At 46.3% G+C, this 26,025-nt stretch overlaps 1 protein-coding gene across 1 annotated transcript in view; it reads left to right on the top strand.

Moving 5' to 3' along the window:
• LOC144769990 (uncharacterized) overlaps positions 1 to 25,702 on the top strand; it is a 35,829-nt gene extending 10,127 nt beyond the window's left edge. Inside the window, exon 2 of the mRNA XM_078654186.1 lies at positions 22,433 to 25,702. Coding sequence (XP_078510312.1) covers positions 22,507 to 24,408 — 1,902 coding nt within the window. The 5' untranslated portion in view covers positions 22,433 to 22,506 and the 3' untranslated portion in view covers positions 24,409 to 25,702. The remainder of the gene's footprint in view (positions 1 to 22,432) is intronic.
• Positions 25,703 to 26,025: the final 323 nt, after the last annotated feature.

Genomic DNA, 26,025 nt, shown 5'->3' with positions numbered 1-26,025 from the left:
GGCTCCCTTTTGGAGCATAGAAAGGATTTCTTCTTCCACGATTTTCTGTTGTTCTTCTGAAAGGATAAAGGGTTGGGGTAACTGTGACTGCAAGGGGATCTCTACAAAATCTATTCTGAAACCCAGAACAGTCTCCAAAACCCAGGGGTCCTGGGTTAGGGATTCCCAAACATGATAAAAAATATTTTAGCCTGCCCCCCAACTTGGGAGGGGAAGAAGGAAGAGGGAGACTTACTTGAAGGGTTGGTGGTGTTGGGAGTGCCACGTCCTCTTGAACCTCTGTTTCTGGGACCTCTTCCTCTCTGAGGGTAGAAAGGTTGTCTTGGTGGGTAGAAGCCTCTACCTGTTCCCCTGAAAATTGAGAAGGGTCGTTGGTAGCCTCGGCCGGAAGAACGACCCCTTCTCCCGGCCTGACCAAAAAGGTTTGAATTGAAGACACATTTAAGGTTATTTTGGGCCCTGTGAAGGGCAGTAAAGGTTGAGACGTATTTACCAATTGTTTTAATCTTATCCTCCCCGAAAAGGAGGCCTTTAGGATTCTCGGAGGGTTCCTTCTCTGCCAAGTCCCCCCAACTTAGGGTTGATTTTGGTTAGGATAGACCTTCTCCTCTCAATATTGAGGCTGGAATTTGCGTTGCCGAGGAGCACTAATGCCCTTTGGCTCCAGCCACGAATGAGGTTGACATCCAAGGGAGTAGAGGAGCAAGACCACTGACTCATTGTCAGTGAAATTGCTCTCCCACCCTCGCAGCTCCACCATTAAGTGAGGTGCCCCTGCCCCTGCACTCTTGAGTGTTGGTGATCGAGGCCCTCCTCCACCCGCAGGTTTCCCTGCACCTCATTCCTGGTGGTCCAGTGGACCTCTGTCTCCTTTCTCTCACTCTGCTCCTTCATTCGGATTTCTACTCTTTCTATTTTTCACCTTTCTGCACCTTTCTACATCTCTGCTCTTTTGTGCCTTATTTCTGCCCATTTTCCCTTTCTCTCCCTCTGCTCCTTCACTCGTTTTTCTACCCTTTCTATCTTTCACCTTTCTGCTCTTTTCTACATCTCTGCTCTTTTGTGCCTTATTTCTGCTTATTTTCCCCTTTTCTTTATCCCTTCTTTCCTCCCTTTACCTTTCCCCGCCGCTGCTGCCCCTGCGGCCCCTCCCCCCCCCCCCCCCCCCCCCCCCAGCGCGACCGGCCCAATCCAGCTCCCCTACCCGCTCCCGCCTCCCAGCTGTCCAGCCCTCCCCAACCCCTACTTAATGGTGGCCACTGCGCGGCCGCGGGCTGCGGGCGCGCCGCTGGTGCACCGAAGGCGCGTCAAAGGCAAGCACGTCTGCGACTTGTCCGCAACCAGCACCAGGAACCCTGGACCTCCGCCCCGCCAACGCTATGACCCAGTAGCACTCCACGCACTCAACCCAGGCTGCAACAACAACTGCAAGCTAGCATCACCAACAGACACCCATGGACATTTCAGCTGTCACCGCTGCCGGCACACCTGCAGCACTGCCAAGAACACGGATCCAGCACAACCCACCCACAAGAACACAACCGAACCGAAGACCCTGCAATGCATCCTCCTCAACGTCCAATCCCTCCACAAACACGCCATAGAAATCTGGGACCTACTTGACAGCACCACCCCGGACGTAGCATTCTTCACCGAAATCTGGACCAACACCACCTCGGGACCGGACATCGCCATCCCCCAAGGATACAAGATCTCCAGGAAGGACCGCCCCACCCACCCAGGAGGAGGAATCGCCATCGTCAACAAATCCAGCCTCCGCCTGAGCACACTCCCTGACGAGTCCACAGAACTGATGGAACACCTTCACTTCAAGATACTGGCCAGCCCCACCGCCGCCCTCCGAGGAACCTATTGTAAGTAGATACACGCAGACAGGGTTGCTTGTCAGTCTTCTTCTTTATTAGATAGTATCAGGTAATACAGCAACATGAACACCGGACCTCCTCCGCCTCTCCCTCCAGCAACTGCCTCCCACCTGCATTCTACAAATGCTCTTCCACGCACTCCACACTCACACTCCATGCACGCTCTACACTAGCATACCATACTCGCGCCACACACACACACGCGCCACACATACAATACGTACACGAATACCACACACCCTCCTCCTTGAAAAGCTAAGGAACCGCCTTTAAGTTCACCCTAACTTGAAATCCAAAAACCTAGCTGGCATCTTCCTTACCCTATCGCCCCGGCGGAGACATTCACCAGTAATGTCGACATCAGAGCGAAATGGTACAACACCCTCAGCATCTATAACATTCCTAGCACTAGAAGGACCAACATCACGAGCGTCAACAACATCCCTAGGTTCACACAAACCTGCATTACCGGTCAGCCTCAAGTCCTTAGCCAAACCAAAATCATCACCTAACAAATAACCACTACAAGACCCATCATCGGAACGTATACCAACCACATCCCTCCTCTCATTACAAAAACTCAATTGACGAAAGTTCCACCTTTTGCCATCCTCCAACTCAACAGCACCACTAAAAACCTTAACTACCTTTAAAGGTTTGGACCAGACACTTTCACCCTTCAATACCTTCCTAGGGTTCTTTACCCTAACCATCTGACCTACCTTAACTAGAGGCCAGTTACATCTGTTCCCATGATACAGCTGATTGCGGTTTTGATACTTTTCAACTTCAGATCTGACTTCTTCATCAACATTCTTAGAGTCACATTGCATCTTATTATTCCTCTTTCTCAGCCACCAGGGAACTAATCCCGCAAATGGCTTTCTGCCTCTTAGAATTTCAAAAGGGGTCTTCCCTGTAGCTGAGTGAGGAGTTACACGATAGGCAGTCAACCTCTCTTGCAAGGCTTTCCTCCAGGGTAACCCTGCACTCAATGCCAATTCAATCACTTCCTTGACCACCCTGTTGAAGCGCTCAACTTGGCCATTACCCTCTGGGTGGTACAGGGATGACCTAATATGCTTAATGCCCATTGCCAATAAGAACTCATCCATTTTCTGTGAAACAAATTGGGGCCCATTGTCGGAGACCAACATTTCAGGTACACCCTCTCTCGAAAATACATCCTCTAAAAACTCAATGACAACATCCGTTGTCATCCCGCTCACCATTCTTACCTCGGGCCATTTCGAATAGTAATCCACCAATACGATGGCATAACAGTCTGCAGAGGACAAGGCTGAAAATGGTCCCATAAAGTCGATCGCTACCTTCTGCCATGGATACTCAGGAAGCTCCACCATGGTCAATGGTACACTCAGAGGTTTAGTTACTTTATCACTGTTATTACAAATTTTGCAATCCCTAACTAGTTTGTCCACCATAGAGTCCACACCTGGCCACCAAAACCACTCCTTAACCCTTCTCTTTGAACTAGACATGCCCCCATGTCCCAAATGGCTTCTCTCAGCAATGTCCTTCCTTAACCCAACTGGAGGCACAATCCTGTCACCCCTTAAGATGAGATCATTAACGATACACAACTCATCCTTAATCTTGGAAAAGGCAATAGATTCACCGCGTAATTGTGACTCTCTAGGCCATCCTTTAACTATGAACTGTTTAACTTCTTTCAGGACCACATCCTTCTCCATCTCACTCACCCAAGATGCTTCAGAAACACCACTAACAGTATTCTCTGCGTCAATAAGGAATACGTCCTTAGCGGTAAACGCCACTTCGCAATCAGTGTTGGTCTTCAAATCCGACATACCTGCATTGGGTAGTCTAGACAAACCATCAGCCACAACATTGTCCTTGCCAGGAATATATTCAATGTCGAAACTAAACATTTGCAGCTTTGAAGCCAACCGAGCCAATCTTGGTGTTAAATTCTTCCCGCCCTCAGGCCTCAAAATGTTCACTAATGGTTTGTGGTCAGTACAGATTTTGAACTTCCTTCCCCATATATACATTCGAAACCTTTCAGCTGCCCATGAAGCAGCTAACAATTCCTTTTCTATAACGGAGTAGTTCCGTTCTGCTTTGGTTAGGGTACGTGAAGCATACGCTACTACCCATTTTTCAGACTTATACCGTTGGGAAAACACAGCACCAATGCCATACCCAGACGCATCCACAGATAGAACACATTCTGCCATTGGTAAAAAAGGTTTCAAACAAGGTGTGGAAACTATTTCCTTCTTCACTCCCTCAAAACACATTCTCTGTTGATCACCCCATGAAAATGTAACACCTCTCTTTAGTAAGGATCTTAGCGATTCAACTTTTGAAGCATAGTTCTCAATAAATCGTGAATAAAATTCTGTCAGTCCCAGGAATGACATTAATTGTTCTTTGCTTGTAGGTTCTGGGACGGCTAAAATGGCATCAACATGGCTAATCTTGGGTCGAATGCCATCCTTAGATATGACATGACCTAAGTATTCCACCTCAGGTTTCCCAAACACACATTTCTCATTCTTGATAGTCAGTCCACTCCTTCTTAATGCTTCCAAAACTGCAAACAAGCCTTTGTCATGACATTCTTTGTTTTTCCCAAATATTAAGATATCATCCTGAAACACTTTTGCATTATCGATCCCCTGTAAAACTCTACACATTTCCCTTTGAAATACTGCAGATGCACTAGCGAGCCCAAAAGGCATGCGCTTATACCTAAACATCCCTTCTGTGGTAATAAAGGCAGTGCAATGTTTGGAATCATCCTCTAACACGATTTGGTGGTACGCACTAGTTAGGTCTATCTTGGAAAACCAAGAAGAACCACCCACAGATGATGTCAATTCTTGCAAGTTTGGAAGAGGAAATGTGTCAACCCAAATAGCCTCGTTTAAACATCTTAGGTCTACACACAGGCGCAATTCGCCATTGGATTTAAGCGAAATAACTACTGGTGAAACCCAATCAGAGCTTTCAACCGGTTCAATAATACCATCACTACACAGTTTTTTAAGTATCTCGCCCAATTTTTCTCTGTAACTGATCGGAACGTTTCTAAGTTTTTGCCGAACAGGACATGCGCCATCCCTTAGAATTATTCTGTGCTTAAATCCTACCATTTTACCAATTCCACTTGAGAATACATCAGAAAATTTTTCCGGAAGGCTTGAGTAATCATCTTTTTCAATATACTCATCTTGAATAGAATAAACTGGGAATTCTCGTCTAGGGTCAATTTTCATACCTAAATCGTAAATGTGTGGCCATCCCAAAATTGTTGCACCCTTATTGGCCACGTAAATTTTTCCCTGACAAGAATTACCTCCAAAACTTATTTTGGCTACTATAAACCCTTCTAACGGTATTCTGTGTCCAGTGTAACCTCCAGGGTGTATATCAGGGCCTAATAATGGCCTGCTGGGCCATAAGGATTTAAATGAATCCATACCCATAATAGTATACCAGGCACAAGAATCCACCATGACCTTTACTTCTAGCCCATCAATATTAACAAAACAAGATGGTAACTTTTTAACTCTGCATGCCCCTTTAACAATTTCATCGTGAATGCTGCATATGTCACCCACAACATGGAAAACATCATCTTGATTCTCATCTTGGACGCAATTAATGTTATCCTGTTCAATATCTTGTAAGTAGTTAACTTTAGCCTTGAAATTCCGACATACTCTGGTAAAATGTCCTTTCTTTTTACAGTTGGTACAAATTTTGTCAAGAGCAGGACACCATTTGTAATTGGCTAAATGAGTAGAAGACCCACACCTAAAGCATGCAAATTTTTTCGGGTCATTATTTCTTTCAAAACTTTTTTCATTTCCTTTCTTACTGGGATAGGAAGAAACATTTGTTACTTTATTATCACTCTTGAATTTAGACATGTCACCCTTATTTACAGCATTAATGGAATTAGACTCAGAGTCATTCTTTTCATTCCTGACCTCACGAATGCACTGATCAGAAATTTCTACACCCCTAGCGACCTCAATAGCATTCTTTAAAGAAGTGCTTCCAGATGACCATAGTTTCTCTTGGATTTTCTTTGATTTTGTCTTCATGAGAATCTGATCACGTAACACTTGGTCATATGTCATGCTCTCAAATTCACATGTGACAGCCAACCCTCTTAGAGCTGATACATATTGGTCAATGGATTCATCACTTTTCTGAGCCCTTGAATAAAACTTGAACCTTTCCATCACTACGTTAATTTTCCTCCCAAATCTCTCTTGCATTTGTTTGACAGCACATTGGTAAACCCCCATATCACCAGCGTTCTCAATTTTAGGAAGATTTTTAAATTCTCTTAATCCTACAGCACCTAATCTATGTTTAAGTAATGACACTTTCCTTTCTTGTGAAGACTCCTCTTCAGCTAAAACTTCTACATAAGCTTCAAACATGTCTAACCATAAGTCCCATGCAATGGGAGGTTCACCAGATTCTGCTAGAAAAAATGGTGGTGGATGAATTGAAGACATTTCAATGAAGTATACGTTATAACCATACAAAAAAAACTTCTTTTGTAAGTACTTGCGCAAAAAGTTCACCAAAGTTCAGAATGGAATAATAATATTTGACTTCTTCTAATTATGTTGCTCACTCAACTGCTAATGCTTGCGCAAATAGTTCGCCAAAGTTCAAAATTAGAATGGTACTTAACCTCTGGTTGTGTTGCTTAACAGTTCGCCGGTTACACGGTGTTAAAACTGGTAATTTGCAGAGAAAAAAAACAACCGGCGTTAAAATTTACACTCACAATACTGTTAATTTGCTTCTTTCCCAAAGCGCGTTATTTCCTTAGCGCATCTCGTACTTGGTGTGTTGCTCCGTAAACGCGTTGCTATGCAACGAAAGCAACAGAGATGGCCGCTGTACGTAGCAATCAGCGTGAGCGTGTTGACGATACTACGTGGTGACACTCGACGTAGTACTGACGTTGTAGCATTACTTGCCTGGAAACAACCCGCGCGAGCTGCTGCCGGTTCAGAGAACAACTTGAAAGATGCACTATAAGAAATAGTGTATTTGAAGGTAAAAACAATTCCCTTTTTTTTTTTTTTAAAAGAAAAGCATACCAATTCGTCGAGGAGATCGCTGCTTGGTTTAGTTGAATCGTATCGTTTAGAAGGTAGTTGAGCAACAGTTGAATGAACAATAAAGTTAAAATAGTAAAAAAATTTTGTGCTCAATGTTGCTGTCGCTGAATCCCGCTCGTCGCCATATATTGTAAGTAGATACACGCAGACAGGGTTGCTTGTCAGTCTTCTTCTTTATTAGATAGTATCAGGTAATACAGCAACATGAACACCGGACCTCCTCCGCCTCTCCCTCCAGCAACTGCCTCCCACCTGCATTCTACAAATGCTCTTCCACGCACTCCACACTCACACTCCATGCACGCTCTACACTAGCATACCATACTCGCGCCACACACACACACGCGCCACACATACAATACGTACACGAATACCACAGAACCCTCATCTACCGACCCCCTGGACCCCGCGGACCCTTCGCCAACTCCATCACGGACATTATCTCCCCGCAGGCCATCGCATCCACCAACTACACCCTGCTGGGAGACCTCAACTTCCACCTCGACAATCAACTGGACCCCAAAACCACATGCCTCCTGGACAACCTCCACAACATTGGACTCCGCCAGATCGTGACCGAGCCCACGCACTCCGCAGGACACACCCTCGACCCCTCTTCACTACAGGAAACTCCATCACCTTCAGCCACACCACCGAACTCCCATGGACCGACCATCGTTGCGTCCACTTCACCTTCAGAACCCCCACCATCCACAGACACCAGCACCTGCTTCCACAAAGAAACTGGACCAAAATCACCGACGACCAGCTCACCTCCTCACTCAACAACTCCACCCCAACCATCGTGGAAAACGACGACCCCAACACTGCAGCCTGAACCCTGCATAGATGGATCTCGGACAGCACCAACACCATAGCCCCCCTCAAGAAAAACAACAATACCCATGCCAAGAAAGCCAGATGGTTTACCACCGAACTTCGAGAATCCAGGCGCACATGCCGCCGCCTCGAAAAGGCCTGGAGAAACACAAAATCCACAGAAGCCCACAACCACTTCAGAGCCGGCACCAACGCCCACCATCAACTCATCAGAGAAACGAGGAAAAAAGCGATTGAAGACAGAATCTCCACCCACGCACACAACAGTAAGGAACTCTTCAGCATCATCAAGGAGTTCGCCCAACCCACCAGCGAGTCTACCGACATCCCTCCCTCACAAGACCTCTGCGACAAACTCAGCACCTTTTTCCATCACAAAATCAAGAGCATCTACGACCACTTCGACGAAGACAACCAACACACTGAACCCTCACCAACCACCCCCGACACCCGGAAACCAGCGATTGATGACTCGACAGCCCTCACCACCGAAGACACACTGAAGACAATGAAGTCAATCCACTCAGGGGCCCCCACGGACCCCTGGCCTCACCACATCTTCAACAGACCAGCCGACACCATCGCACCCATGCTCCGCCACACCATCAACCGCCCCCTGGAGACTGCCTCGTTCCCCGACGACTGGAAACACGCCGAGGTGAACCCCCTCCTAAAGAAACCCTCAGCGGACCCCACCGACCTCAAAAACTACAGACCCATCTCCCTGCTCCCTTTCCCAGCGAGAAGTCATCGAGAAAGCCATCAACAGCCAACTCGCCACATTCATTGAAGAACACAACATCTTCGACTCCTCCCAATCCGGCCTCAGAAAAAACCACAGTACGGAAATCGCCCTCCTTGCCGCAACAGACGACATCCGCACCCTACTGGACAAAGGAGAAACAGTAGCCCTCATCCTCCTCGACCTATCAGCGGCGTTCAACACAGTCTCCCACCACACCCTAATATGCAGACTCTATGACGCATGAATCCAGGACAAGGCCCTCGACTGGATCTGCTCCTTCCACTCCGGCAGGACCCAGCGGGTCAGACTCCCCCCTTTCCTCTCGGACCCCACACCTACCACCTGCGGAGTCCCCCAGGGCTCCTCCCTCAGCCCGACGCTCTTCAACGTCTACATGGCTCCACTTGCCCCCATCGTCGGAACCTACGGACTCAACATCGTTTCATACGCAACCCAGCTCATCCTCTCCCTATCCAACGAGCCCAACACCGCCAGACGCAACTTTCGAGAAGGCATGGAAGCCGTCGCCAAATGGATGAAAAACAGCTGCCTACAACTAAACACCAACAAAACATAAGTACTCATCATGGGCCCGAACCCCGACGCCTGGAGCGACACCTGGTGGCCCACCGCCCTCTGAAACCCGCCAACCCCCACAGACCACGCACCAACCTGGGAATCATCCTGGACTCCGAGCTCAAAATGAACCGCCAGATCAACTCTGTCTCATCTTCCTGCTTCCACACCCTCCGCCTCCTTCGTAAGACCTTCAAATGGATCCCCCTCGAACACCGAAAGACAGTCACTCACGCCCTGGTCACCAGCAGACTCGACTACGGCAACGCACTCTACGCCGGAATAAACAAAAACCTCATCCGCAAGCTACAGAACATCCAGAACGCCGCCGCAAGACTGGTCCTCAACCTGCCAAAACACTGCCACATCTCCCAGCACCTGCGCACACTCCACTGGCTCCCCGTCGAGGCGAGAATCACCTTTAAGATGCTCACCCACGCACACAAGGCCCTCCACGGCACTGGACCAGCATACCTGAACAGCCGACTCAAATTCCACGCACCCCAAAGGACCCTACGATCAGCCCAGCCCTCCTACGCCGTGGTCCCCCGCACCAGAAAGACCAGATCGGGAGACCGCTCCTTCTCCTTCCTCGCTGCCAAAGCATGGAACGCCATTCCGCTCCACCTCAGACAGACATCGCTCCCCATCTTCGCAAGAAACCTCAAAACCTGGCTCTTCGACAGACCCCCTCCTTGATGGAATGGAACCTGCACCCCCCCACCCCTAGCGCCTTGAGACCCTTACGGGTGAGTAGTCGCGCTTTAACAAACCCCTGGTTGGTTGATTGATTGATTGAGATGTGAGATTCCTCGGCCAGGTCCAGAATTCTAGTGAGTGGGCCAAGCACATCTAGAAGACGATCCTGGCAGCCCTTAAGGACTCTCTCCAGACCTTTTCTAGGATCTCTCCCTAGCTTGAACAGGAATTTGATCAGGTCGGGATCGAGGTTAGGAGTTTGACACACCTTCTCTTCAATAGTAGGTCTTGGAGACTTTGATCTCATAGTGTTGCGAGTGTCTCTATCAAGCAGGTTTCTTAGCCAACGAGTAACGAAGCAGGAGACATGCTCTTGGGGAAACCATTTAGAACTATTAAGTCGAGAGATGTTAAGGGGGGAGAACATCTCTTCCCCGAGCGGGTTGAAAATCATATTTTTGGAGGTTGGCTCTTGGTCAGGTTGGGTATTAAAGTCAGGGTCGACCTCATCTAGGTCCAAGACTAACTCGTCGTCAGGATCCCTTGAGACACCCTCCTCCGAGGATGTTGAGTCAAGATCATTAGTAGCACTACTCCAAATTGTGCCGCTAGGGACACCGTTCAAATCTGTGCCGCCATGGGCACCGCTCAAAAAAGTGTCGCGAGGGACATCCGGGTCAAGTGAGGCGCGAGGGCTTCCCATCCAGTGTGAGGTGGTAGGACCTCCCGATCCAGAAGAGGCGCTAGGGCCACCTGTAGTGCTTTGATAAGATACGTCACAGTGTCTTGACTTTTTTTGTCCTCTTACCGTTGATGCAGTTAGAGGGGGGGTTCCTGGGTATCAAGCGGTCTCTTGGAGGACATAACCTCTTTAAGGGTTACAAGCATACAGGATTTGATCTCCTGTTGTAGAATTTTTTAAGGGATTGATTAACAGGTGCAGGAGAGCTAGCAGCAGCATCGTCTGACTCAATGTCGGACATGGTGTTTTTTGTATTAGAGTAAAGACCGTGTCAAATATTAAAGTAAAGGCAGTGTCAATGAGTATAAATAAATAATGACAAAGCCAAAGTGACAAAGACAAGTATTAAGTAAAGGCAATGTCGAGCAAGCAAGTATAAGCAAGTAATGACAGTGCTAGGTAGGTAAATCCACCCCTTTTTTTAAATATAATTAGAAATAATTAAAAGCGGGGTAGCAACCTCTAATCTTCTTTTATAATCAAACAAGAAGGATATATAATAAGAAGTGCGCGTTAAGAAGAGCCTCCGGCAGCGGGTGAGAGAGAGCGTTGTAACTGACAAGAAAAACGCTCGAGCCATCCGCCACCGGAGTTAGAGGAATGCATGCAAGGGAAGGGGCACGTAACGAAGGCGTTGCTAGGGTCCCTTCCTCTCATCGTACGATGCGTGTAAAGATAAGGTACATCGGGGGTGTGAGGAGCGTCCGGAGCGGCTAAAAGTAAGTTAAACGATAGAAATAAAATGCACAAGAGTTGAGCGAGTTAACTGAAATTACATGAATATACCTCGCTGAGAGACGCGCGCAAGAGGGGTATGAGAGCTTGAGAGGTATGAGAGCTCGAGAGTCATTAAAGCCGTCGAAGGGGATTCGGCGGAGGGGGAAGTCGTGGAAGAGAAGGGGTGGGAGGGGGAAACCAGCGACACCACGGAAGACCGTAAGGAATGCACAGGGAGATTAAAAGATTGTATAAGCGGTCACATAAGCTTAAGTTAATAAAACTGTACAAGCTTAGAAATACCAAACAAGTATAATAATAAACAATTAGAGAGAGCTAAAAGTAGTGACTTATCTGCTTGTGAGCCGCTTTTAAAAGAGTCAGACTGTTTCCTGGTTATACCCTTTATCCTGTGTTATCTCTATTCTAGAACTTTTAGCCTTTGTGATGTAGTGCGGCTGCTTGTGAGTTGCATTAAAGGATAATGCATAATGTAGCCTCCGGTCTTGTAATGAAATTTAGGTTGGGCGCCATCATTTTGCTGATACTCTCAACATGTCGAACATTGTCACGTTTCTGCCAAGGTCAGCACTTTTACAAGGATAAGCAGTAAGATCATCAGCTTCTGGATGGCCCCAATATGCTAAGAATTGCGGCCATTATGTCAGGACCTGTATTTTAGCTGGTGTGTGCACCATCATGCCATGCATGTCCCGAATTTGCCAAACATTACCACCATCATGCCAGGGCCAGCCTTTTATCGTAGCTTTGCCCTATAATTCTCTTGATGCTGACAATAGGCCCAGGTTACAACCATTATATCGGAGCCAGTATTAGTCCAAGGTTGGCTACACCAGACAGAGACAGAGAGACAGAGAGAGACACAGAGAGAGAGACACAGAGAGACAGAGAGAGAGACAGAGAGAGACAGAGAGAGAGACAGAGAGAGACAGAGAGAGAGACAGAGAGAGACAGAGAGAGACAGAGAGAGAGACAGAGAGAGACAGAGAGAGAGACACAGAGAGACAGAGAGACAGAGAGAGACACACAGAGAGACAGAGAGAGACACACAGAGAGACAGAGAGAGAGACACAGAGACAGAGAGAGAGACACAGAGAGACAGACAGACAGAGAGACAGACAGACAGAGAGACAGACAGACAGAGAGACAGACAGACAGAGAGACAGACAGAGAGAGAGACAGAGAGAGACAGAGAGAGAGACAGAGAGAGAGAGACAGAGAGAGACAGAGAGAGACACACAGACACACAGACACACACCAGCATTCAAATTTTTTTTAATACATACTGTCGGCTACCTTGCCTCTCCTGCAGACCCAAATCCTCTGTGCACCAATTTCCAGTTGCATAACTTGCAATGTTGCAGGCTGTGTGTAAAACTGTTTGGTAGCCGCAATGATGCCTTTTCTGGCTGTTAGTGTGACATATAGCCTTATGTTGGACATGAAGCCGTAACATACAGTGCTCGGTTACTGATCTATAGGTTGCAATGTCAGGCCTCCTCCCTTTAAAAGAGTACTTTGTCAGCTCTGTAAACCATACAAAACGGACATGCCGAATGTGCTGATTATTGACCACCAGCCCCTGACACTTGTCACTTAAAGGTCTAGAGATGTAAAGCAGAATCAATGTATTAATGAGTAATGCATGAGTAGACACCAGAGCATCCATAAATGTAATGGTCAAAGAGCAGCAAATCCCTTTCTCTGGTCCTGGCCTAACCTTCATTACAGAAGAGTTAAGAATGTTAGTCTTTGGGGAAAAGAAGAAATGATTTGTGACTGCAGAAGGGACCAAAACACTTAACTGTGTTGCTGCAAAACCCACCAAGCTGGTCCACAGTGCACACTGTCCATTAAAGCAAGGTTGGTCGCGAAAGTTTGTTGTTCTTAAAATTGGGTCGGGGTTCTACAAAGTTTGGGAAGCACTGCGCTACATAATCATTCTTGTGTATAGTATTCACAAATTGACTGCTCCTTGGTGTTATCGAATCACCACACCAAAAGAAGGTTCATCCTGTGAATTTGACTTATCAAGTTCCCCATCCCAGACTCTCAGTAGCAAGCCCGAATGCAGCTTTGTGAGGCAAGACACAGAGTGTAGATAGATACCAGAAACTGATAATATGCAGGGCCAGTGGAATTAAATTAATGACATTTGACATTTATTTCTGATACATATGCACCCTAAATCAGGAATTCTATTTTGACTTACTATGGAAACTGGTTAAATTGCATTAGTTGATCGATCTGAGACTGCAAGCCTCTCGCAATCTGATTCACTAAGTATTTGTTATTGCTCTGTAGGTGCATGAGCTCTGTCCTTTGATGGGAGCCTCTATTTCCCTATTCATAGAGGCCAAAGAACCAGAGCCAATATTAGCAAAAGTAAGTCACACTTCCAGAACTGTGCTCTTACATGTGTGCTTAATGTATCTCTTGCTTAAATGGAGGTAGTCACCTCTCGTCTGATCAAGGCAAGCAGGAAATGATGCCCGAGATTAGAGTAGCTGGCCCACTGTCTTAAATAGTGTCTCAAATATTCTGTTAATTCTAGGATGCATTGCCTAAAATATGTGTGATAGTGGTCAGGTTAACTGATGGTTTGACATTTTTCTCAGGTAAAAAAGGCTTTACGTAGTACAAGGCATAGGAGGCTGCTCCCTTATATTCACCAACAGTGTGCTATTTCTTACAAGCAGAGAGGAGCACCATATTACCCTGCCAGTGTGCCTCACGTGTCACTACTTGAGCAATACAAAGTGTCCTGAAGGAGACAATTGCAACATAGTTACTTGTTTACAGAGATGTGGTAAAATATGTATCCGCTCAAAATGAATACTCCAAACAGCAAATAATCTTTCAGTAAATTGTACATAACGCATGGATTGTTGCAAAAGGCATCGCTTTGTATGTCCACATCAGTTTCTAATATATTTGTAATAAAATCATGTAAATAGGGCAAAAAGCAGTCGCACTATCGCGCTACTTAATTTTATGTGTAACTATTGACATGGGTCTCTCACTCCTCTTCAGCATGCCTGTGAGTATTGAGCTCCAGACTGTGGATGGCTTAGTTTGCACTGGTTTTCACCAAGCAAGGGAAAGCTGGAGGTGGTCATGGCTGAGGCTGTTAGTGAGTGGTTGTCTTGTCATAATCTGCCCTCCAGCACCTATATTCCTTTACCCTCAGCCACACCACGCCACCCTAAATGACCCTCGTCACCTTTTGCATGAGTGGGGGCTCAATGTGCAACCTCTCCGGATCTCCATCTGAAGCTGGGCAGGCATTTAATGTAAGAATGAATTAAATATTTTATTTTTAGAGCATCATTGTCACCGAGGTGACTTTTTTTTTTTGTGTTCCCACCTTCCATGGCAAAGCCTGCCAACCCAGAACTCGACATTTCTGATGTTGAGCAAACCAGTGGGTATGGGGTCATTTTCTGTGCCCATGAGGGTCCTCTTGGCGACCAGGCACTGTTGGCAGGCTAGGGTCTTCTCTTCTCCCAGGAGAGGGTTATGTCCACTTTTAACACCTTAGCCGCGGTGGGATTTACCGCGGTGCGCTGAGGTTTTTTTTTAAACCCGCGTTACATGACGAGCTTAGCTCGTCATAAGTACGAGAGGTGTACCTCATGACGAGCTGAGCTCGTCATGAGCGTAGAAGGGGTTAAATACCCTTCTAGTAACCTTAGAGGTTCTTGGGGTCCTGCCTCGCTTCCTGAGGAGTATGCACCACTGCACTCCATCACTTTCCCATTCAATTGGGAAGCCAGAGAGCATCTGCTTCTCTGTCCAATCTGCATCTGCTTTCCTTACTCCACCACTTCTCAACAGTATGCTCCACAGAGAGGACTAGTTGTTTTTCCCACCATTTTAGGAGGCCAGTGGGGAGGGAGAAGACGTATACTAAAACACTTCACCAATGTGACAGGTCACCTGCACTTTGGGATTCCAGTTACTGTTCTCTTTTCCATTTGGACCATTTCTGCTTGTTTTCCATACACACAAAACTGCCATAGGCATGGCTTCCTACTTTTACCATATTTTAAAGCTCTAGTTGCCATCAGCCAGGCTGCTTCACCACCCCCTTCACTCAGAGTGTAATGGTTGCTTAGAGACACAGCTTACTCCTGCATCAGAGTGGCCCTGCTGACCTTGCCGTCTGGTATCAGACCCGCTTTGTGGCGCACTTCTGTTTTGGGGGAGCAGTCTTCAGTAGTCAGTGGTGAGTATTTCACCTTAAACAATCACCAACCCTGCTACTATGTCTCAGTATATATAACTTTTCGGAGTGCCCTCTGTAGGCCACACTTTGGACAGTCTACCAGAACATTTAACACTGAAGAATGCTTCCTATCTAAGAAGGGCCTTTATAGTGCAAATGCACCTCCAAATCTTGTCTTTCCTTTGCATTGAAATCAGTTGTTGTTTACATTTGACTATTGTTGCATTAGTGTATAGCCGAGTTAGGTTACTCACGTTAATTGCCATGATAAGTATAAGGGCCTGGTGTTGTGATCCCTTACAAATTTTCTTCTAGGAGACCTGTCTAACTTGTAACTTGTCTGTTTTATTTCTCTCTATCTCTCCTCCTCACCGATCTCCCACCCCCACTTTGCTACATTGTACGATCAAGACCCCTTTTCGCAAAATCCCTGGAGACATTATTTTATCCATACACTTGGCATCCAAAGTCCATACCCCTTTTAGACCCTATCATTCCCAATAGGACCATACCCTTTCTATCAGGATTATAGAGCAGGCACAAGGGTAAAGGGATGTCAGAGTATTGTGAAAGGGGTTTTGCTTGGGTTTGGGGCCATTGGCGTGTTCTGAAAGGTATCTGTGGTGGGTACTAAAACTTACCCTGAGTTTCCTAGGGTCTCTGGTAGTATTACATTTCAGTTGGATGACCAGGTAACTCCCTTTGTACGTGGGCAGTAAGGCCAACCAGCCCAGGCTTAATTTGGAAGTGGATTGATATTCAGATACTATATTTCAAAGTATTTACACTCCAGACCACTATGTAGGAAAACAATAATTAGACTGCTTTGATTTAAAGAGAAATGGGTACGTTCAAAATTCAGAACACGAACAGCCATAAAGTTCAGCACCATCTTGGGCAAGAGATAAAGACCCCTGTACACCGTTCTAGAGCGTATGCAGTTAGTGCTACAATTCAAGTTACATGGGTGAACGTTTTGATCACAAATCTTTTACAGAGCGCACTTTTTACAACATTTAGTCAATGAGGCAGTGGTGATAGGCCAAGTGTTGTAATATATCATGTTGGCTATGACGCTATATATCTTTGCATTAGTTTATCAGCAGCTCTTGGGCTAAGACCAAAATATCCAGTGAGTTTGTGCCTTGGCAGGCGATAGTCTGCAAAAACGATTAAAAAATAAAGTCACCCGCTTTGACAAAGATCCCATTGAAGCTAAAGGTGAAATAACGGTGTCAGTGGCTACTAACCATTGACATAGAATATTGGTGTCCAGTTAACAGAAATTCGCAGGGTACAATGGTCTGCTGTATCCATGAACAGTACAGAGTTTCAAGATGGCAGCTGTCAAATAGGTCCAGACTCAAAGCTAATGCAGGAAGATCTGTTGGTCTTGGCCTAGAACTCGGAGTACACCATTTGCAGTGCTTAAACATTCATGATTGAGTTTTTTCTGCTGGCAATGTATTGTCTGGTCTTGCTAGCTTTTCATTTGGGGCTGTGAGACTGGGATTTACAGTTAGAATCCAATCATGATTGTAAATGGTCATACGACCGAAACCAAGATAACTGGAACAGGAGCCAACTATTGCAGCTTGCAGGCCGCTTCTTACAGCCTTTGATGAAGAGGAAAATCTGTGTCTCTCTCAAGATAAAAACCCGCAAACCTAGACTTTCCAAAATCGTTGTTCAAATGAGGTAGTTTGGGGATGATGCACTTAAACAAGACTCACAGTCCTTAAATGTTCTCAGCAGATACTTTACCATGTCCTCACAAAAGCTGTCCTCCAAGTGGCCTGCACGTCTGTGTAGTGCAATTCCCCAAGACCATGTCCATGCAGGTTTCAGTCAACTAAGCCTTCCTTCTGGATCTTGTTCAGCATGACTGTGCCTTTCAACACCAGGCCGTAAAACTTCCACTTCTTCCAGTTCACAGCAGCATAACTATGTCCAAAGTACTAAACCATGAATAGGACTGCGTTACAGGCTGTTAGCCAAGAGGTGCTTCTTGAAGTTCAGACTCAGAATAGTTTTTGGCTGGATGAGCCCAGTATTTAGACTGCTTTGAAGGAGACGGGCAGATTACTCAGAAAACCTCCCCAAATCGCTGTAGTGAGCATTTTCTCAAAGTTTCTCCCTTCTTTTCAAACAGGCAGAGGAGGAGGTGTTATCAGCTGGTAAAGCTATGCTTATAAGCTGGATTGAAACCAAACTTTAATAGCAGAGATCTCCTCAATGCTAGGTGATGCCACAAAAACACAAAGGAAGAAAAGAAGCTGCTTAACGTCCAGCACAACAAAAACAAAGAAGACTAACTCGGGTACTGTTGCAATGCAGATGTTCTGTTCTGGCTAGCATGATGTGGGAGTATATTCATCCATCTCACCAGTTATCTTTGGGATCCCTGGTTAAAAGTTCCATGGGCTGGTTGTCGTGTATGCAAAATGGACAAAAATAATCTGGAAGCAAAGCAGTTTGGTGCAGGCACTTGCTGTGTCCTCTTTAAGACGCCAGTCACCATGCACATAGTCTTCTAGTCACTTATCTTACGTGTAACATGCTATACACAGTACACTGGTGGAGGAATTGTAGACCCTCAGAGTTTGGGTGACTGCCCAGAATTTGTGCAGAATTCCGGTAGGCGATGACCCAATCCAAAGTACACGTAAAAAATGTCTGTACTTATGCACTAGAATCATATGCCACTGCCAGGCTCCCATGGGGTCTGGCATGAGTATACAGTATTCACACTCAACTAGGAGTGGGAGACTACTTTGAGTGCACCCCCCTTACTAGAAGAGTCTTGTGTTTTTGCTTATGAACATTGTGAAAACACTGGGCACTTCCAAAGGACTCGCATATTGTTTAGTTTACTGGTAGGCAGTCGCAGGCCACAAAAAGTGTAACTGCGGCTTGGTGATACAGATTCCTGAATTAGGAAAGGACATTTATCTCTATAGAGTGTGACAGAAAATGAGGAGATAGCTTGGAGTTATCTCTTGATGAGGAAGGAATAAAATTGGAGTGGAAAGTGTGGAAGTATTTAACAATAAGGGATAGAAGGGGGAAGATGGTGGTTAAAGGGATGAGGACAGTGCAGGAAGATGAAAAGGGAGGCAGGAATATGCACAAGGAATTGGAGAAAAAGGAAATGAATGGGAAAGAGAAAGGGGGAAACAGCAAAACGGGTCTGCCACAGGAATGAGAAGATTGAAGAGACTGAGCATATGAGTAGAGAGAAGATGGACAGAGAAGTGAATGAAAACGCGGGAAATGCTCTTTTCATGAAAGGTAGTCACATGTTTGAGGTACAAAATTATGTTTGCCTGTTCTTGCCTTATAAAAACCTTTCTGCTGAGTGTAGGTTCGAAAGAAACTAATAACCTGACCCTATTTTCAACTCAATCCAATGGGCATCTTTACTGGGGAGAGAGAACAAAAAGCGCAGGGCTCTAATCTGGCCCTCATGCCTTTTTTAGGTCTCGCCTGCATAGGCTGCGCACGCGAAGTCTCGCTGGCAACATTTTATGTTTTAGAGGAGCTTCTGTTACAGGCTTTAAGCCCGCCCCTCTTTTCCATTGGCCGGCGTCACCGTTTATGCTAAACGGTGGCCAGCCATTGGAAAACCGGTTTGTGTGACATACTTTTCCCTATTTTTGGCCGTCCCACTTGGACGGCCTGGCCTGCTCTCCTTCTGCTGCAAAAGGTTTCTTATCGTTATGGAGCCAAACACATGGCCGCATAAAGATAATAAACCTTTTCAGCAGAAGGAAAGCAGGCTGACGGCAGCAAAAGATAAGTCTACGTCCGCGCTTGCAGCAGCGCTGTAAATGCGGACCGGAGCCCCTCAGACAACGAACCCCTCAATAATGTGCTGGTACAACAAGCTAAGATACACTTACAGAACCACCAAACTCTCTGGGGGTTGGGGCACGTCACTACCCTACGTACAGATGGAGACTAGGTCAAGCTCCTTGAGGCGGCTCCACGTCTCTCCAGGACGGCCCCCATGGGTCCGAACATCGCACACTGACGAGCAGAGGTTCTCGGGTGGACGAAGTGCGAAGGGGCGAACTTGCGCAGGCTGGCGAATAGAGGACTCCACTCCCAGGAGCATGCCACATCTTGGAACACTATTTAGCGGGACTGCCCCCCACATGGATACGTCCGGCTCTCTCCTATCGGCTTTCGCCCCAGGCAATGCAATGAAAAGCCAGATTCCACCCCCCCCCCCCCCCGAGTGTTGGAGCGCTTCAAGCCCCCCTCCAGCCACTGCCGAAAACCTCCCTCCCGTCTTTCTCCTCTCGCCCCCAGACAGCACAACGGACGTGACAGATTAATACCCGCCTGGGGCACATGGTTCTCACCTAGGTGTTGGAGCACTTCCACCGCCGCCCCCTATGTGTTCTATTGCAAATGTTCCCGTACCAACTAAAATGTCTACACTGCTAATTTTATTCATTCCTAAAAATAATTTCATTGTGTATAATTACTAGCAGCCCGCCCCGGCGTTGCCTGGGGGAAAAGGGGGCTGGGGGCAGCATTTTAAGGCTCTGTGCACGCCCGCACCGACATCGCCCAGACCGCATCCCTCCCGCCTCGCCGCCGCCCGCCCCGACATAGCCCAGCCCACCTCCCGCCTCCAGCCCCGACATTGCCCAGCCCGCCTCCCGCCTCGATCCTCCCGCTCGCCTCCAGCCTGCCTTTGCCTTACCTGAGCCGCCCGCAACGGACTTCACCGCCACTCCTCGCCGCCGCTTACCTGAGCCGCCGCCCACTCCGGGCTCCACTGCCACTCCTCGCCGCACGTCACCGCTCCTCCCCGCATATCGTCATTACGTCTAGGTCGCGGTGAGCGCTACGTCGCGGCCGGCGCTTGTTTTTAGGGGACTACTTTGTTTACAAAATTTAATTTTTTGATTTACGTTTTTTTTTAATTTAATGTCGCCTATGTCCATCTACACACCCTGAGGATTCCAACAATGTATTGGGTGTGTGGATTGGCGCTGTGGTTCCCGAGTTTACCTGGCCAAAAGGTGCAAGTTCTCTCTTTATAATAGTAGTATAGTTTAAAAAAAAAACTACCATGTATCCATGCATTCTGATGCATTTTAGACACTTGCAGGATAAGAGCAGGGAAGGGGTTCACTGCAGAAGCAAACTTGAAATGCCGGATACTTAATTGCTGGGCCCGTCTTATCTGGCACTGTTGCATTGTTTTGAAAAAAGCTGCTTGAAAAGATCAGCAGAACAGGGCTGCCGCCGTGAGTCCTGCGCTCCAGGGTCGGCCGCCCTGGCCGCTGCGCCACACCGCTCCCATAGGTCAGCTCACCGTTGGCGTGCTGCTTCGCACTGCAATAGGTGACCTATGCTATACTTGGCAAGACACTGTTTAATCACGTAGTTACCAAGTTTGAAAATGATGAAATAATGAAGTAATACTATTACAAATTGTGCAGCATTATGCTGCATGGTTCATTATGCTGCATGGTTTGACTTTTCTTGTCGCGTAATTTACTGAACACTACTGCATAGCTTGAGCCTCGACTCCCGCATAATTCCAAGGTTATGCCTTAACATGAGTTGTTTGGTGGGGTCGCTGGGGGCATGGAAAGAGCATCGCTTCAGCGCACACGGTGGGTGCGGCCTCCAAGACTAATGTTCATTTTCCACAACAAAGTTCTCCAGCGGCACATGGTGACCCATGGCTCACCCACCCCCTCCACCGGAAGTGAGCAGCTGGCACCGCTGGAAGGCGGTGAAGGACGTGTCTCTGTTTTATTTCCTCATCTCAATTCCAGGATGTGCTTGTGAATGGTTGACTTCCTGGAATGGGGGTTCCCATCGCCATTTCAGCCCAGTCGCCCCCACGCACCTCCACGTTTAATTACCTGTGAATCCTGAGGGTGGGGTCGGTGCCCGAGGGGCCGGTGGCAGAGGAGAGGTATGGGCCCTTTTTCCCCTCTGTGTATCAAGCCCCCACATACCTGGGCTGGTTCTTCTACCCAATAGACTGCGCCAGCTGCATGTGAGAGGGGGCCGCCTGAGCAAGCCATGTATTAGCCCCATTAATTATCTGCAGAACGACAATTGGGGGCCTGAGGATACACATCGTGCTCCCTCCCGCCCCGGACCCCAGGCGGGTGCAGCGAGCCTAGGAGGGAGATAGTCTATTAGCATTAAAATGAACAAGTCTTTGGTGTGTGTGTGTGTGTGTGTGTGTGTGGGTGGGGGGGGGGCGCAAGGGAGCGGCTCTGGCCTTCCACAGCTGGACACCGCGATCCTACAGCCAGCCCGCAGGTGTCTGCTGCCAGCTTTCTTGGATTGTGACTGGGAGTTTCATTCAAATACTGTGCAGTGAAATGAGAGAAAAAAACAAGAACCACAGTTTTAAATAACGTTGCAGTTTAAAACAAGCATTTGCAATGCAATAGGTCTCTCAATTATGCGAGTTTAAACTGTTGTCATTGTAAATGACACTGCTTTTTATTTATGTTAAAAAACATAAATAAAAGGCATTGTTCTTTAACAATGCCAATAGCTCAAACTCGCGTAAATGCGTGACCTGTTGCATTGCAAATGCTTGTTTATTTTTGACAAGTCACCAGGTATTTTTATTCGCCGCTGGTGAGTAGTATTTGTGCACACTGATTGTGTCCTCGATAGGCAATACATGGTTATGGCATTGGAATATGTGTACTGCCGTCTGACTTTATAGTTAAGATTTTACCCTAAACCTATGCTGATGGTATCAATGTATGGCAATGCTTGTTATTTGGTAGCTGTGATTATTGTGGACCGTAATATAACTCTTGTTTCTTTATTAATATTTGACAGGTGTGCTCTGAATCAATTGGACCCAACTCATTGAACCTGCATTGGACACATTCGATAGATCAGTTGATTTTAAAATGGGCAAATTGTCACAGTATAAACAGTGTTACAGAAAAGAATGGGAGTCTGACCCCAAATTACAAAGATGGATCGCTCCCGTGCAAACAGATAAAACAAAAGTGTTATGTAAATTCTGCCATATAGAAATTCGTGCACATTACAATAATCTGAAGGTTCATGGTGAAACCAGTAAACACATTTCCCGTAGTATGCTTGCTGATGAGTCTGTGACACCCAATGTAGTGGCTGCTGAGCCAATATCTGACGTCCAGAAAAGGAGAGAAATACGGATTGCAGCATATGCAGCATGCAATGTACAAATTAATGCTTTAAAAGACTTAGCAGACATTCTTGGTGATGAATTTGGAGCTATTAGAATGCATGACACACATTGTACGGAAATCGTCAATTCCCTTTTGGGGCCCTATTTCAAGGAGCAGCTACTGAACGATGTTGGGCAGTCCCCATACTCTTTACTTGTCGAACAATCAACTGATGTTTTTGTGAAACCACTTATGTACATTCATGTTAGGTATTTTAGTCAACTACATAGGAAGTTTGTGATTAGTTTCCTTGGTATCATTGAATTACCACCTGCTGAAAATGTGGCACAAGTTATTTTAGACTTACTGGATGAAAACCACCTTCAAACCAAAAACCTTGTTGGACTGGCTGCAGATGGGGCAAGTGTGATATGCAGTCAGAATCACTCTGTGTTCGTTAGTTTAAAGGAAAAGCTGCCCTCTTTACAACTTGTGAGTTGTGGCTGCCACTCACTTGAGAACATTGCCAAGAAAGGAGTTCAGAGTCTTCCCAGCAACCTCGAATTTATGATCATGGAAACCTACAACTGCTTGCAATATTTGGCAAAGTGTAAAGCTGATGGCAATAAGTTGTATCAGAGACTAATAGGAGACTCTCCATTGACTCTGGTTTCACAATCTGGAACCCATTGGCTATTTATGGTTGATCTTGTGGAAAAGATTTTAGAGCATTATGCCACTTTAAAATTGCACTTTTGCCAAGAAGTGTGTGTGGATCAGCGCTACATTGCACGGTTACTGCACGTAATGTACAATGATGAGGCCAACTTTCTGTACCTCACTTTTTTGAAGCCTTTTTTGCAGGATATTAAAATAGCCAACCAGGTTTTTCTGAATAAATCTGGTGACGTAGTAGAAAAATTCCATCATTTGCAAAGGCTGTTCTTTTCCACTTTGGAAAGAATTGTAGAGCCAAGCGTTTTAGAAAATGGACAAGAACTTCAGAGCTTGGACTTTCAGAATCTCACGATCTACCGCATTCAAGAGAGGAGGGATCTTGGAGTTGAATTCCAGCAGAAGATGGACACTAGTGAACTCCCTGCTGATTCCAAAGGAGAAATTGCCCAAAGGTGCTTTGACTTCATAAGGCTGCTGCTCATGCAGTACCAAATGCGTCTTTTGGAATTAGTGAGTGCTGTAGAGAAACTTGAATTTCTAAGCCCAAAGAAGGCTTTAGCAGATAAAAAAACTGTTATTGAGCTCCCGGGTATTTTTTTCACATGCCCTGCTGAAGTTTTGGAATTGCAGTGGACAAATCTGTCTTCGTGCCATTTCACAGAAGAGGAGAGCATGGAGAGCTTTTGGGTTGAAGTCTATGACTACACAGACTCTGATGGAAACCACAGTTTTCAGGAAATAGCCTTAGGTGCATTCAAGATGTTGCTGACTCTTCCAGTCCCATACCCACATCTTGAGGATGTGTTCTCCCACCTGCTGTTCCTGAAAAAAGACAGTCTAAACAGGATGGGACTAAAGCGCCTGTTGAATTTACTGCACATAAGATTTGGACTCCAAAGAAATGGCCTTACTTTGTCCTCTTTTGTACCTGATGATGCACTGATTGAAAGGCTTCAAAGCAATGTGGCTAACAGCTAACTACTGGGACGTTTCCAATGTGAATGAGATGGTTTATACAGCTGGTAATGTTGGACTATATTCAGAATACTGCCCTACCAGTTATGATAAAACATGGGATGAATTTATGTATTTTCTTTCAGTTGACATTCTGCCAGTGAGTCTGATGAGTTTCCTATATTTATAATATCAAATTGTTTTTCTCCAATAGCCCTAAATGTATTTGTGTTTTTTTATAAAGTGGTGGCATCTAGCCTACTGGCCACCTCCCTACATTTGGTTTGATTAACAGACCGGTGTGTCTGTACCTTCAGTGTCAAAGAGGAGCACCTCCCTAGTGTTGGTAATTGATGATCCCTTTATGCTCCACAAATAGAGAATGGGCTTGGAGGGGTGCGGGGGGAGGGGGGAGGAAGCTTGGAGCTGCAAGGCAAAGAGGGAATGGGGATTAAGGTTACTAGAAGAATGTAGAGGAATGTAAATTAGCTGTTTGACAAGTGAAGCTCAGGTGATAGTAGCAGTTGAGGGGAGTGTGGCCGTAATGGGAATGCAAGAATAGCTGTGGCGCAATAGTGCCATAGGTGCAAGAGGGCAGTGCTCCACTACTCTAATAGTGGCAGAGCATGGCTAGCAATGGGGTTAGTATTGCACAATATTAGAGGAGAGCAGTCTTAGCAACGAGACGGAAATAGCACGTAGTGAAGGTGGCAGGCTTAACGGTGGCTACCAGGAGGGCTAAGATGGTTGTCGCATGACTTCTAGTGGGACACCCAGAGGACTAACAATAGCCACCGCAGGGGGTCTCTATGTACTTTCCAGTGGGGAGCCTCCAGTTTTATTATGCCCACTGGCAACAGCAGGACTAGGCATAGATGCTTCGGTGCTTCCAGTGTGAGGGCTAGTAGTAGGTATGCAGGGAAAGCAATGGAAAGAAACCGGGATACTAACTAAGGTGAATCGAGTTAGTTCGAGGGGTTAGGGCTAGTACTGAGAGCAGCATGGCTAGCCATGGGCCGCTTGACTGGTGCAGATCTTCTGGTCTAGCATTTGAGGGAGCTGTGGGTAATAGGGGAGCAGGAGCAGCACAGGAGAAAAAGACAAGTAGTAGTGCTGCAGGAAGAATTACTCTGAGAGGATAAGGGTAGTAGGACTAGTCGTATCTTTGAGCACAGCCTCCTAATGTAACTTTTATTTCACACCTTCCATGCACTCGTGTGTTGGTGCGCTTTGCATAAAGATTTAGGGATCAACTGTACTTTTACCAGAACCCATTGTAGTTGTGCCAGATATTGAATAAAATGCTAGTTTTTTATGGGACTTCTCAACAGTCAAGTTTCAATTTTGAATGGGCTGCTGCTTGGAAATTTCTGGTTAGGTAGTAATTGTAATAATCCATTTGGTTATCCCTAAATGGGGATAAGTAGATTATTTTTCTGAGGGCAAAGGTGGGAAACTGCCTGTCTGAAGGTCCATGGGTCTGTTCAGAGTGTATTTTGAGACTCAGATTCTTTACCAACTCAAGTGGCACAGGGAGTGGATGCAGGATTAGGGAAAACCAGCTGACGTGAATATTATGGCCATAATGTCGACCAAATGACGGGGCATTGTTGTGTAGTTCCTATATTCCCTATACAGGAC

This window comes from Lissotriton helveticus, chromosome 7 (assembly GCF_964261635.1).
Source record: "Lissotriton helveticus chromosome 7, aLisHel1.1, whole genome shotgun sequence".
Classification (NCBI taxonomy): domain Eukaryota; kingdom Metazoa; phylum Chordata; class Amphibia; order Caudata; family Salamandridae; genus Lissotriton; species Lissotriton helveticus.
Note: the sequence above shows the minus strand (reverse complement) of the source record. Positions and strands in the feature narration are given on the sequence as shown.